The 14,325-nt window shown below is 29.1% G+C and overlaps 1 protein-coding gene across 1 annotated transcript; it reads left to right on the top strand.

Moving 5' to 3' along the window:
• Positions 1-563: 563 nt before the first annotated feature.
• On the top strand, positions 564-12,964 carry LOC146896482 (very-long-chain aldehyde decarbonylase CER1-like). Its single transcript, XM_085731391.1, has 9 exons — positions 564-673; positions 1,951-2,174; positions 3,821-4,053; positions 5,791-6,010; positions 9,592-9,970; positions 10,776-11,084; positions 11,211-11,309; positions 11,908-12,081; positions 12,593-12,964. The coding sequence occupies exons 1-9, from the start codon at positions 614-616 to the stop codon at positions 12,761-12,763; spliced, it is 1,869 nt and encodes a 622-aa protein (XP_085587517.1). The 5' UTR covers positions 564-613; the 3' UTR covers positions 12,764-12,964.
• Positions 12,965-14,325: the final 1,361 nt, after the last annotated feature.

The raw sequence follows: 14,325 nt of genomic DNA, 5'->3' as shown, positions 1-14,325 counted from the left end.
ATTGGGTTGCTGCAATTTGAGAGTGAAAGTGTGAAATTGAGAAGATGAAATTTGATGGTGTGTGGATGATGATATACAAACCTAGAAAAATAATAAAACCCATAAATGTTTTTAATTTTTTATTATTTTTTCTGATTTTTTTAATTTTTTTAATTTTTTTAATTTGGAAAATGATTATGTGGCATTTTAATTTTTTAAAAAATTAGTAATTACACACGTGGCCTGCCACGCATGCGTTGACCAGGTCAAAATTGACCAAAAGGATCAAAGTTGCAAAGGGGCTAAAAGTTAGGGGGCCAAAATTGTAGTTTTCATACTTGGGGGGCCAAAATCGCAACCTTTTAAAAGATAGGGGGTCAAAGTTGCCCTTTAGCCTATATTAGTTTTGGTTATGTTGCGAAAACTAATGTAGGAAAGTCAAATTTATTATTAAAAGGAATATTACGAGGCTACTTTGCCCATGTGATTTGGTGTAATTGTTGGGAGTTACTAAAATGCATGGATTATGGTTACAACGTTAGAAAGTTGTCTATAAATAAAGTCATATGCATGTACTCCAAAACACACACACACAAAAGGAAAACACTTGTCCTTCTACGAAAATCGTATAGATATGGCATCAAGACCTGGAATCCTCACTGATTGGCCATGGAAGCCTCTTGGAAGCTTTAAGGTCTCTCTCTCTCTCTCTCTCTCTCTCTCTCTCTCTCTCTCTCTCTCTCTCTTTCTCTCTCTCTCTCTCTCTCTCTCATTCTTGGTGAAGTTCTCTCTTGCATATTCTACACCCACGTATACACTAAGATCATAGTCACTATTTCTATCTTATCTAATTGAATAAAGAGATTCTCATTTGCTGTTAAAAATAATAATTCTTGTTTATACTATTATATAAGGTGTAAGGATAAGAGTTATGCACTATAATTTAATTCAAAAGACAATATTGTGATTTCAACTAGCGTGAATATATACTTGTGTTTCTTTTGAAGTGGCAAAGAGTATACCCTACATTATGGTACGATAATTAAAGTCTTAATTACATGATCGGGTATCATTTGATACGAGGAATACACAATTCAGATATCTACTAATACTAAATCTACGTCACCGTCATACATTTATTCATAAATTTTTTAGGGGTTGTATTGTATTCATAATTTTCATATAATAAAAAATGGTTAAGTTCCTATGAGATTACATCAGTTGGTAGGGATATTGCATGATATATGCAAAGGTTGGGGTTTTAATCTCAGACACTTTTGTTCACTTTAAAATGTGAATTTCTAGTCAATAGTCTACTTGACAAGAAGAATGTTGATAATATTTTTGGTGAATAAACAAAATGACAATAATCACGTTATAAACTCACACTCACAAGTAGAGAAGCCGAGGAACCCCGGTTACGGTGCCCAACATGACGTATAGTTTCAACAATTCGGTCGGTTAAACTAAAAATAATGAATTTTTTTAGAAAAATAATTATTTGTAGGAGTCAATCTTTTTCTTTTTGATAAATTATAGGACTCAAACTTAGTTCCTTTAAAATGAAAAGTGTGCTTTAATAAAATAAAATTTTCAAAATGATAACCAATTATAAGACTCAAACTTATTTCCTTTAAAATGAAAAATGCGCTTTAATAAAATATTTTTTTCAAAAAGATAACCAATCAACTTTTAACATTTTGAAATACTCTGAAAAAATTATAAAATGAAAACATCTCCAGGTTCCAAAGTAAAAAATGTTTTCTTTTTTAGGCAAACAAGTGTTAGATTTTATATTTTATTTTTTATTTAATATATACATAGGTTAGGATTTATTCCTTTAGTTTTTATCAAAATTTATTTCTTATTTCATTTTCTGACACAATTAATTCCTTATTCTAAGAATTTGACTCCTATATGTAAACATTATTTTGGTGTTAATAATTAAAACTTGATTGTGTAATTTTGCAGTATGTGGTACTAGCTCCTTGGGTGATTCATAGCACATACTCTTTGATAGTGAAGGACAAGAGTGAAAGGGATGTATCTACCTTTCTCATATTACCATTTTTGCTATGGCGTGTTCTTCATAATCAAATATGGATATCTCTCTCTCGTTACCGAACTTCGAAAGGCAACAATAGAATTCTTGACAAGGGAATTGAGTTTGATCAAGTTGATAGAGAAAAAGATTGGTTAGTTAGTTAGTTAAAATTATGCAACATCCATGCATCTAACCTCCAAAACCCTCCTTAAATCATTTTATCAAGTTTATTTTACTATTATTACTCAATTCCTAACTATTCAACTGATAGAAATAATGTTTATAAAAAAAGTGAGAGAAATATTAATGTTCTTCGATAAGTGGTTGATGCTGCTTAATTTTTAGGGTTAAACATATTTTGCGTCTCTACATAGTGGAAACCTTTTAAGTTTTTTAGTTCCTTTTTGATCCTCTAATTTCATATTTGTTGCAATTTTGGTCCCAACTTTTTTTTTTTCCTTCCAAAAAATGGTGACCTTCGACACCTAAAAAGATAAATTTCGGTCTCAAAAATAATATTTTATCTTTACATTCAAAATCAACACAATAGGTTTGGAGTCAAAGGTCACCATTTTTAGGCAAAAGGACATGGATTGTAACGAATGTTAAAATAGATGAACTAAAATGTTTGATATTAAAAAAGGATGACTATTTTTGTGAATTGGATAAAATAGGAGGATGGAAGTGTAATTAAACCTATAACTTTAATGACATATAATTTTTTCATTGAAAAAGTCACACGACTATTATTTCCTTATAACAATCAAGTATAAGAAACTAAATCAATTAAAAAAACAATTTTAAAAACTACTAAAAAAGGTTTGTTATTATTTGTTTATGTCAGATAGCCTATCAAACATTTGGTTTTTTTCGCTTCTTGTCGGTGTTAGTTAGGTTTAATATTAATATTGTGGTTGACCTAAACATAACTTGAGACAAGTCATTCAAAGGTAGACAATTCAAACATTCTTATACCTAACAAAAATTTAATTTTGTTTCTACAATGTTTATTCTTAGACCTCACCCATCTTTAGGTATATTATAAAATGTTTAACGTATAAACTTAAGAATTTAATTAGTATAGTATACACTCAATATACACATATTTCACATCTATTAATAAATATGAAAACAAACAAGATGTTATATTTATTAATTGACATGATAACACATCTTTAAATTTATGCATAAAGTTGTACCAAAAAAAAAAAATTTATGCATAAAGTAATTGTACATTGACCAAATATATTAATCAAACTTTAAACTTAATTGATACTTCCCTCCGTTCAACATTATAAATCATTCTCGCCAGTAGAAAATAATTGTTTTATATATTGTTTTACAATATCATTAAGATATTAATTTTGTCCTTGATATTTAGTCAAATTATTTATTACTCTCTTTTTTGCAATTATGAACTTTTTCTTTCACACACCATTGATAGAAACTAATTTTCTAAATGTTAAAGAATGTCATTGCCCTCAAGGGCGTTGGTTGTGAACATATTGCATTAAAAAGTGGTGAATTCAATATTTTTAATGTTTAAAAGTTGTTGTTTTTAAAAACAAAAATACTATTTTTAGTTTCTTTAACTGATATTCCTAGAACATTTGTTAGCATGATCTTTTGTAAAATAAGTTAGGAATCTAACTATAGACCTAATTCTCCAACTCCTCATTTTAACTACTTGAGCTACACGTTTACCTTATGAGTTATCAAACTCTACATATATTCATATGTTTATTTCATTATAATAATATGTTTGCCCTTTTTGATTTTTCCTAATGATCTATATAGGGATGACCAAATATTGTTCAATGGGTTACTATATTATTTGGCATGCTATACATTGGAAGGAGCATCACGTCTTCCATTATGGAGAACTGATGGAGTGATTATTGCAATATTGCTTCATGCTGGAGCAGTTGAATTTCTTTATTATTGGTTACACAGAGCACTTCATCATCATTTCCTCTACTCTAGATATCATTCTCATCATCATTCTTCCATTGTTACGGAACCAATCACTTGTGAGTAACGTTTTTCATTTAATGGTTTTGATTGTAGAATTTAAAGCATGGTAACAACTTTAGGGTTTTTCATTAAATTGATGAATGCCAGGGAGACTCCTTTTCACATTATTACTCCTATAAAAGGAAATTGAGTTGGGTGCTGCATCAATGCATGTAGTTGTCATTGTCGTTATTATGGAAGGTGGAAATTAATTGGTTCAAAATTGACAGTTGAGTTTTAACTTCACTTGAAACGGGAAATTCGGATATTTTGGGTTCACTTTTTTTTTTTGTTCAAGATATTTTGTGTTCACTTGAAACATATACATTGAAGTCTTACCTACTCTTCAAAAATCTCGTAAACACAACTCTGATTTGTAGCTGCAAGGACAATTATATACAAGGGTCGGAGTTCAAACTATGAATTCTCACTTCTCTATATTTAAAATGCGTAAGCCTCGGTCGCTAGTCTACTTGATCAAAACAATACTACTATTCAAAAGAACACTTGTACTATTAGTAGTAGTATCTTAATTTTGTTCATTATACACGTTGAAGTCAAACTTTATACTAAACATAAAAAAAAAAAACTTACTAGTATTTAATTTTAATTTTAATTTTTTTGAGAAGTAGTATTTTAACTTTGTTCACTATGATTAACCTAGCTACACATTGAAGTCTAACTTCATATTAAAAGAAAAACATCATACTACTAGACACTAGTATTTTAATTTTGTTCCCTAAGATTAACCTACTACACATTGAAGTTTAACTTTATACTACCTTTCAAAAAAAACTTTATACTAATAGAAAAGTCTCTTTTTCGTCCCCGCGAGCTTAACTCAGTTGGTAGGGACATTGCATAATATATGCAGGGGTCGAGGTTCGAACCCTAAGTACCCCGCCTATTCGCCTTAATAAGTCAATTTCTAGCCACTAGGCTGCTTGAGAAAATAAACACCCACTTTTCTGACGGTAGTGGATATCAAATGTTGGGTGTGGGAAAAGAAATTCACCATTTAAATATGTTGTTCAACAAACATTGTTTAATTTAATTTGGGCGTTATCATTAGGCCTTGTCGTAGTTTATATCGACTTGCTTTTATTAAAAAATGAATAAAGTTTTAGAGGTGTTTCTCTTTAGGTCTCCCAATATTTCTCAAACCCTTAAATACACATCCGGTAGTTATCTTCCGTTTTTTGTCAAACATACAACCGATGTATAACTACTTGATGTGCATTTAGAGAGTTTTAGAGATATTGGACACTAAAGAGAAACGTTCAAGTTTTAGAAGCTTACAAAACTGCTCTAGATTTTTTTTTCTCAATATGGTTTACGTAGTCATTTATTTCAAAAGAATGTCATACATGCAATTCCTTAAAATCCTTCACACATAAAAACAGTAGGGTACACTGTTTAAAAATAATAAAAAGAGATGTAGGCATATGTATCCCAATTTTTAGTGGTTGATTTTTTTATTATATTATGAAAGTGGTTGTATATATATCCACTCCATTAATTCATATTACCACTGTCTTTTGTTACAAAATACACACACATTATATTATATGATAAATCTTTCAACATTGACCAGGTGTGATCTATGTTATATGATATAAAATAAACATGATTTGCCAAATTATTGTTGAGCACTTATTATTTGCTTATATATATATATATATATATATATATATATATATATATATATATATATATATATCTAATCTGATAGCCATAATATTGTGTTGGTGCAGCTGTCATCCATCCATTTGCTGAACACATATCATATTTCCTTCTATTTGCAATACCCAAGTTAACCCTTGTCTTCACAAATAGAGCTTCAGTTATAGCAATGGTTGGATATGTCACTTACATTGATTTTATGAATAACTTGGGTCACTGCAACTTTGAGATTGTTCCTAAGTGGCTCTTTGATATCTTCCCTCCTCTCAAGTATCTCATGTACACCCCATCGTAAGTATTTACATTTATAGTACTATATATCATAATAATATGCAAAACTTCATAAATGACAAATCATATGCTAAAGCCTACGTACAATATTACATATCTAAAGTACTACATGGCCCAACCCAAGTCCTTGTTCTAGGTCTTAAAAAAATAAAATTACATAATATCTATTATTATCATCATTATTTAAAAAAACATTTCTATTAGCAAAAAATCCAATTTAAAGTTCTTACACTTCAAACAAAAGTTTGCCGTTCCCATGAGCTTAGCTTAATTGGTAAGGATAATGCATAATATATGCAAGGTTCGAACCCTGGACACCAACAAAAAAACAAAAGTCTCTCTCTCTCACTAGTAGTGCGCAGACACATGGGGTCGTGCATTGCGCTATGTTTTTGTTGTACACTGACTAGATGATTGTGTTCATTGAACTTATAGGTTTAAGGTTAGGTCAAAAATAAAACTTATAGGTTCAAGGTGTAATATGTAATTTCATAAATAGAGAAATGCCATTCTTTATAACCAAATAATGTTTTGGAATTAAATGCAAAAGCATACCGTGCTTTCTATCATTGTACTTTTTGCATGACACAAACACATGCATGCCAACTTTTTCCTGTGTAAAACCACAGCCATGAATGAATGTTTGGTGATGTTGAGTAAATGCAATTTTCTAAACCTTACTGTCAGCTGCTTTATATTGATCATGATTTATATTGATCGTGATACATGATATTTATTCCGATATTTCTTATCTTATCGTTAATTAATGTCTCGTTATAATGAAATATGTTTATTTTTTTGACCGAAAAATAAACACTAGTATGTTTTAACTTTTTTCTTTCTTTCTGAGGGATAGTATGTTTTAACTTTTAACTCCTTTGTTTTCTCTTTTAACTCCTGTTTCCAGTAAAAAAAACACCTATGTTTTAATTTTGTCATTAAAAATGATGAACTTTACGAAAGATTTTCATATGTTAAATCCTTTTATTTGATCTAGACAATTAAATATTTTTTATTTATCATTGTCTCAGTAAAATTTATAATCATTTCTAAAACCTTAAGTAAATTAATTTTCAAATTAACAGTGTTTTTATTTTTTACTTTTATAACTTTCAAAAGTTTAATGATTTTAGGCTTAAATTACAACCTGGTGTTTTTAAGTTATTTAATTGTAACATTGATTCTTTTAGTTTTTTTTACCATTTAGGTCCTTTAAATTAATTAATTGTCACAAGTTGGTTTTTAAATATTTTTCATATCAATTAGGTCATTTAAGTTATTTAATCGTAACAAGTTGGTTTTTAAATATTTTTCATATCAATTAGGTCATTTAAGTTATTTAATCGTAACAATTTAGAAGATTTCAGATTTTAAAAATGTAAGTTATTCGGTGTTTAAAAGTTACAATTAAATAACTTAAAGGACCTAAGTAGTATGAAAAATATGTAAAAGACCAACTTATTACAATTAAATAATTTAAAAGACGTAAGTGATGAAAATAAAACTTAAAAACCAACTTTTTATAATTAAATAATTTAAAGGAACGCTAGTTTAATTTAGCATGATTATTTTACAATATACATTAATGTCTACAAAACAATTTACTATTTCATATAGAAATGAATGACCCATAGTCTCCCACGAATATATTATGTATTAACTATTAGACCGTGATGTCGGTTTGATCATCATAAGTTCTTAGATATTTGTCCATTACAACCAACTATTGTTGAGTTATCAACACAAGGTCTTGAGTCAACACAAAGTTCTATTTTATTGCATCTCTTCACTGTGAATCATTCTACAAATAAATGCAGACTATTCACTTGAACTCTAATAAAAAAATTGTTTAATTATTGATCTTTAATCACTCGAACTCAAATGCTTAATCACTTCACTTCATTGGCAACAAAACGGGAATTTAATAGTATAATAGAGAAAAGGTGTTGATTCTCATTCTTTGTTTTTTGGATTCTATATGGTTGATTCTCATCCTATTTGCCAAAAATTGAAATGGTGAGGTGATACATTATATAATGTTTAGAAATAAATGAGTATTTATATTTATTATATATTTCTATTTCTTTTTGAAGGAGTATATATATATATTTTTTTTAGTCAAGTATTCTAGTGGCTATATCACACATCTCGGCTCCTACAAATAATGTCTCTCGTAGCTACCAACCGAGCTACACTTACGGGACATATTTCTATTTCTATTTTTGAACAGCTTATAAATTAACAAGTAGTTTTCAATTTTCCCTAAAAAAAAAGTAGTTTTCAATTTAGAGACATATCACGAATTATTTTTTTTACTGCCCATATGACCAAAAAAATTGATATATATGCCCCTAGTTGAAAATTATTGTTGTAAATGCCCTTGTTCTTCTTTTCATTTGGCGAACATGCATTTTTTTCAACCATCTTCTGTTTTGCAGCATGGTCTGAGTGAGCTCTACATTTAATTTGGCGAGCAACATTTTTTTAAGTTTTTTTCATGTTTGTAAATTCAATTGGCGAGCAAGCTAATTTTTTATCCCTTCCTCCATATACAAAACGGCGAGCATGCCATTTTTGTACTTCATATAAAATGGCGAGCATGTCATTGCTGTATAAAAAGCAATTTTATATCTACAAAATACAAACATGGTAGCATTGAGAAAATTAAAAAAGTTACAGCAAGCAAGTAGCTAGGGCTGTTCACATTACACACGTTGCAGTGGTTTGGTTTGACAAAATATGTTCATGGCAACAAATATGTTAATATAACAATGGCATGCTCGCCATTTAAAAGATAGAACACAAAAAAAAAAAAATTAAAAGAAAAAATCATGCTCGCCATTTCAAATAAAGAACAAGAAAAAAAAACTTAAAAAATTCCTGCTCGCCAACTTAAATTCAGAACGCACAGAGTTGTACCCAGAAAAGTTGAAAAATGACATGTTCGCCAAATGAAAAGAAGAACAAGGGCATTTACAACAATAATTTTCAACTAGGGACAGATATATCAATTTTTTTGGTCATAGGGGCAGTAAAAAAAAATTCACATATCACATGATATATGTATAAGATTAAACTAATTTCCATTTTTAGCATCATGTTGGCAAATCAGATATTTATAACTTAACAATATAATCTAAATAGAGCAAAAATAAAATCTAAATAGAAACTATTTAACATTCAAAAATCTTTATATTTTGTCATTTTATTGAAGTATTGATAGAATTGATATAATAATAAAACCCAATTGAAGATAAGTGTTAGAAATAACCTCTTCAAAACACTTTTTTTAACCTTTGCTATCTTATTGAGTAAAATTCATGTGAGTACTTTATTTATGATCCATTTTTAATATGTGAGACTTGCATTAAAAACACCAAATAATAGAGAGTGAATGTAGAAAAGAGAAGTTCCTAACACTCATCTTCAATTGAATTCTCTACAATGGTTTAAATGCAACCATTGCATAGCAGTTGAATTTAGAGGCAAAGGAGTTGAATTTCAATATTCTTGCACCCAAATTCAAAGATTGTGGTCCCTTTTGAATTAGTAATAAATAATTTCACTTGTTATTACTGTAGGTTTCACTCTTTGCACCATACTCAGTTTAGAACAAACTACTCACTCTTTATGCCACTTTATGACTACATTTATGGAACAATGGACAAGGCCTCAGATGAGTTGCATGAGTCAACATTAAAAAGAAAGGAAGAGACACCAAATGTTGTCCACTTAACACATTTAACAACCCCAGAATCCATTTATCATCTCAGATTTGGATTTGCTGCCTTGGCTTCTAAGCCATACACATCTAAGTGGTACCTTTGGTTGATGTGGCCTGTTACAGCTTGGTCCATGTTCCTCACATGGGTCTACGGCCGCACATTCATTGTTGAAAGAAACCGTTTTGATGACAAACTTAACCTTCAAACTTGGGCAATACCCAAGTACAGTGTTCAGGTATCTATCATCAATAGTTTCAATTTCTATATACTATAGTTTTACAATTTAATTTAGTTGGTAGGCAAGTAAGTGAAAACATATTTTTTGCACTTTTAATCAATTATAATTTATAATCATCGGATCGTTAAAAATGTTTGATTTTAATTATAAAACCATGTTAAAAGTAACACATTATTTACGATTGGTTGTGATTGCGCAAAAATATAAAAAGTTTTATACCGACTATGCATCAAAATTTAACTCATATTTTATACACATTCAATTTATTGAAATCAATCTTTATAGTATTTATCTGTATTAACAAAAATAGAAATATATTTATATCTAAGAGGGTGAGACTTGACGTTACGATGAGGTTGCTGCCTTGTGATATGGAGGTCGCATGTTCAAATCTTAAAAATAGCGCTCTCTTGCAAGATTAGGATTACGTACATGTACCCTCTCGGGACCTCATATGATGTGATCGAGTCTCATAAACTCGACATGTGTAATCCTTAATCTCTTCTTTAAGAGCCTAAGTAATGAATATTGCATAGAGTTATTAGTTATATATCTGCATAACCAAGCACTATGGTTGTTTTGTTAATATGTCTACAAAACCTTTTGTTTATAATTTTTTTTATAACCTAAGAAATATTAATTAAGACAAGTATCTAATAGTAATATGTAACACAAGATGTGCTGCATAATAAAGTACAAGACTACTTGTTCCTCTAAAAAATATGCCTAACCCTAAAAAGATAACTATGAGATTAATTAAACCCTAGGGTTAAACTTTTTCCTTTTTGTTTTCTTTTTCCAGTACTCACGGCAATGGCAAAAAGTGTCTATCAACAAAATGATTGAGGAAGCAATATTGGATGCTGACAAAAAGGGCGTAAAAGTGGTGAGCTTAGGTCTAATGAATCAAGAGGAAGAGCTTAACATCTATGGAGGGTTATATGTTAGGAGGCATCCAAAGCTTAATGTTAAGGTTGTAGATGGTAGTAGCCTTGTTGTTGCAGTTGTTCTTAACAGCATTCCAAAAGGAACAACTCAAGTATTACTCAGAGGAAAACTCACCAAAGTTGCTTATGCTCTTGCCTACACATTGTGCCAACAAGGAGTTCAGGTCAATATTTTTTATTTTTTTTATACATTCAATTTCTTGCATTGTGAGGTGGTGCCAACAAGAGTTTATTTTAAATAATTTTCTATCTTAGTTTTGATCACATGTTTGATTATGTATATACTGCAGATAGCTACAATGAATGACGATGATTATGTGAAGCTCAAAAAGGCATTGATGAACAGCTCTCATTCAAATATTGTCAATGCAAAAAGTTTCACTCAGATGGTAATATAGCAAAAGTTTCTTAGTTTTTATTTTATTTTTATGAGATTTTGGCAATATCAAATAAAAAATGACATGTTAAGGGCAAGACCATGCAAGAATTTCTCCTATAAATACAATAAAATTGATTAAAATAAAAAATATTATAAAAAAAAATTAAAAAGATAAGGTTCTTGTTAAAATGACTCTATTATTATTATTATTATTATTATTATTATTATTATTATTATTATTATTATTATTATTATTATTATTATTATTATTATTATTATTATTATTATTATTATTATTAAACTTTTGATTAATTTCTGGTGAAAAAATAATATATTATATGCAAGATTTACCAATTTTTCACCATGAAATTAATTTATTCAAAGTAATAAATATATTCACAGTACTTTTTCGCATCCATTTCACTCTCTTGTCTATTTTTTATCTCTCCCTTTTACAAGAGGTGTAGATGTAATGTAATAAAATGATGATTCATGTTCATTATTGAAACTAACTTTTCTTGACCTTCTATTCAAAAAAAAAATTTGTAACTTTTCTTTAGCATATTTTTTTTATACTATTAAACTCTTCATTTGTATTTTCTGCATAGATTTGGTTAGTGGGAGATGGATTGACTGAAGAGGAACAGTTGAAGGCACCAAAAGGAACATTATTTATTCCATACTCACAATTCCCACCAAAGAAACACCGCAAAGACTGCTTATACCATTACACTCCTGCAATGCTCACTCCCACTTCTATTGAAAATGTCCATTCTTGTGAGGTAATTAACTTTTTCTAATCATCTTTACACTCGTGTATGTGCAAACTGTATTACTTAACTAGTAAAATACATGCGCATATTCATGAGTTGCACCAAAAATAATTTATGTTACATAGCCTGGTGGCTAGAATTTCACATTTAAGAAGAATAAGTAGCTAGGAATACGGGGTTCAAACTCCGACCTTTGCATATTCAAATGCATTGTCTCCAACAATTGAACTATGCTCACTTGATTGAGTTGCACCACTTTTGCTGTTGTATTAGGATAAACAATACATAATTGCAATATTAAAATATTTAAAACCCAATAAAATATTAAAAAGATATTGGTGAAACTATTGAAATGTAATTTCTTCATTCAAACTTTCACGTAAAAACTTTTTTTCCATCAAGACAATTGTTTTCTATTAAATATTGCAATCGAAATTTTGCATGTATTTATTGTGATAATAAACAAAAATTTCTCATTTTATGCATCAATGATAAAATTTCGAAACATAACAAATTGCAGAATTGGTTGCCAAGGAGGGTAATGAGTGCATGGCGCATAGCTGGGATAGTGCACTCTTTAGAAGAATGGAATGAACATGAGTGTGGCTACAATATGATTAACATGGACAAAGTTTGGCCTTCAGCTCTTAAACATGGATTCAAACCTCTCACTGTTCCACTAAAAAATTAGCTCATTATTAATTGAGTATTGAAGAAATTATGTTCGTAATTTTCCATGTTGTAAGCTTTCACGAGGGTATAAGTCAAGTCCCTAGTTATGTTTATCTTTCATAAAATAAGTATATGCTATAAATGGATGCTATATATAGAGAACACTTTATAAACTGTACGTTTATGTTACTTCTCTACTATATTGAAGAAATTCATGAGACATGTATTAGCATTAATGTTTGAAAAATTCTTCACTCCACAACAATTTAGGTGCATAGGCATAACCAAATTAAAAAAATGTTTAGAAACGAAATTGGTTTGTGTATATGAAGGTTTGAGGTATGTAAGGAACTTGGGTGTTTGAGCTTTAGAATTGCATGTGGATTCTTTAATTGTTGCAAATATGCTTTCCAAAGGTGAGGAGAGTAGTCCTACAGGTAGATTTGTTGTGTAAAAGATTTGGTGTTTTTTTTACCCCTTCATCTATTTTAAAATGAATGTCGTTTAAGTTTCTTCTTACACACAAATTAAAAAATGTAATAATGATATCAAAAGACATGACAATTTTACTAAACTAGCCTTATTTTTTATTGGTGTAATGCTTTAGAAGTAGTGCATTAATTAGAGGGTATAATTGAAAATAAAATAATAATTCTACATCGAAAAGTATAAGTAACGTTCATTTTAAAACATATTTTTTGTGTGACTAAAACAACACATATTCTAAAACGAACAGAGTATTGATTGGCCGATAAAGGTGTATCATTTGTATTGTGAAGCTAATCAATGCCCAAGATGTTCTACCTAATTTGTGTTGTTTAGGGGCTGCTGATGTAAAGCTTTGTAAGTTATGTCTGACTTTGATTTCTGATTTGTATTTCATTTATTTATGTAGTACATGGTCTCCACCTCTCGTTTGATTTTCTCGTGGTTCTCTCTTTTTTGGGCATTCTATTCTATCCCTCATTTATATCAAAAAAAATTGAAATTCTTTTTTTTGAGGGAAAAAAAATTGAAATTCTTAAAAGTTATTATTTACTACACCTTTCTTCGCTAATTATTATAGGATCTCTTTAAAATAATAAATAAACAAATTCTTATTTACCTATCAATAAAGGTGGATCGAGTTTATCAATCTGAGTCGGCACCAATTAAAACCATACAAATGGCTTTCAATATTTATGTTTTTTTAACAGCTTTCATTATTTATGTTATTAACATAAATAGATGAATAAATGATTTTGATTCTCTACCAATATATTTTGTTGATGAGTAATGTAGTGTAGTATTCACTATATATGTCTCTAATTATATCATCTTCTTAAAGTTCTCCTCTTAGATGTATATTAAATTGTTTCAAATATACTCGTTATTATTACCTAGTAATTTGTCTTGAAATACAAATAGTTAAAACTAAGTACCACAAAATATTCACATTAATTTGACTACCTAATTTTCTAAATAATATTAGTGAAAATCGGTACAAGTGTTTATAACATGAGACTCATGGAGAATAATGTTCTAAAAACATAATTCAAAACTTATTCATGTGAGATTGAAAACACAGAATTCAGAATGTTT

The sequence above is a fragment of the Medicago sativa genome, chromosome 8 (assembly GCF_051527215.1).
Source record: "Medicago sativa cultivar Bolivia chromosome 8, Bolivia_mono, whole genome shotgun sequence".
In the NCBI taxonomy this organism is placed as follows: Eukaryota; Viridiplantae; Streptophyta; class Magnoliopsida; order Fabales; family Fabaceae; genus Medicago; species Medicago sativa.
The sequence above is the reverse complement of the archived record's forward strand: the minus strand, read 5'-3'. Positions and strand labels throughout refer to the sequence as shown.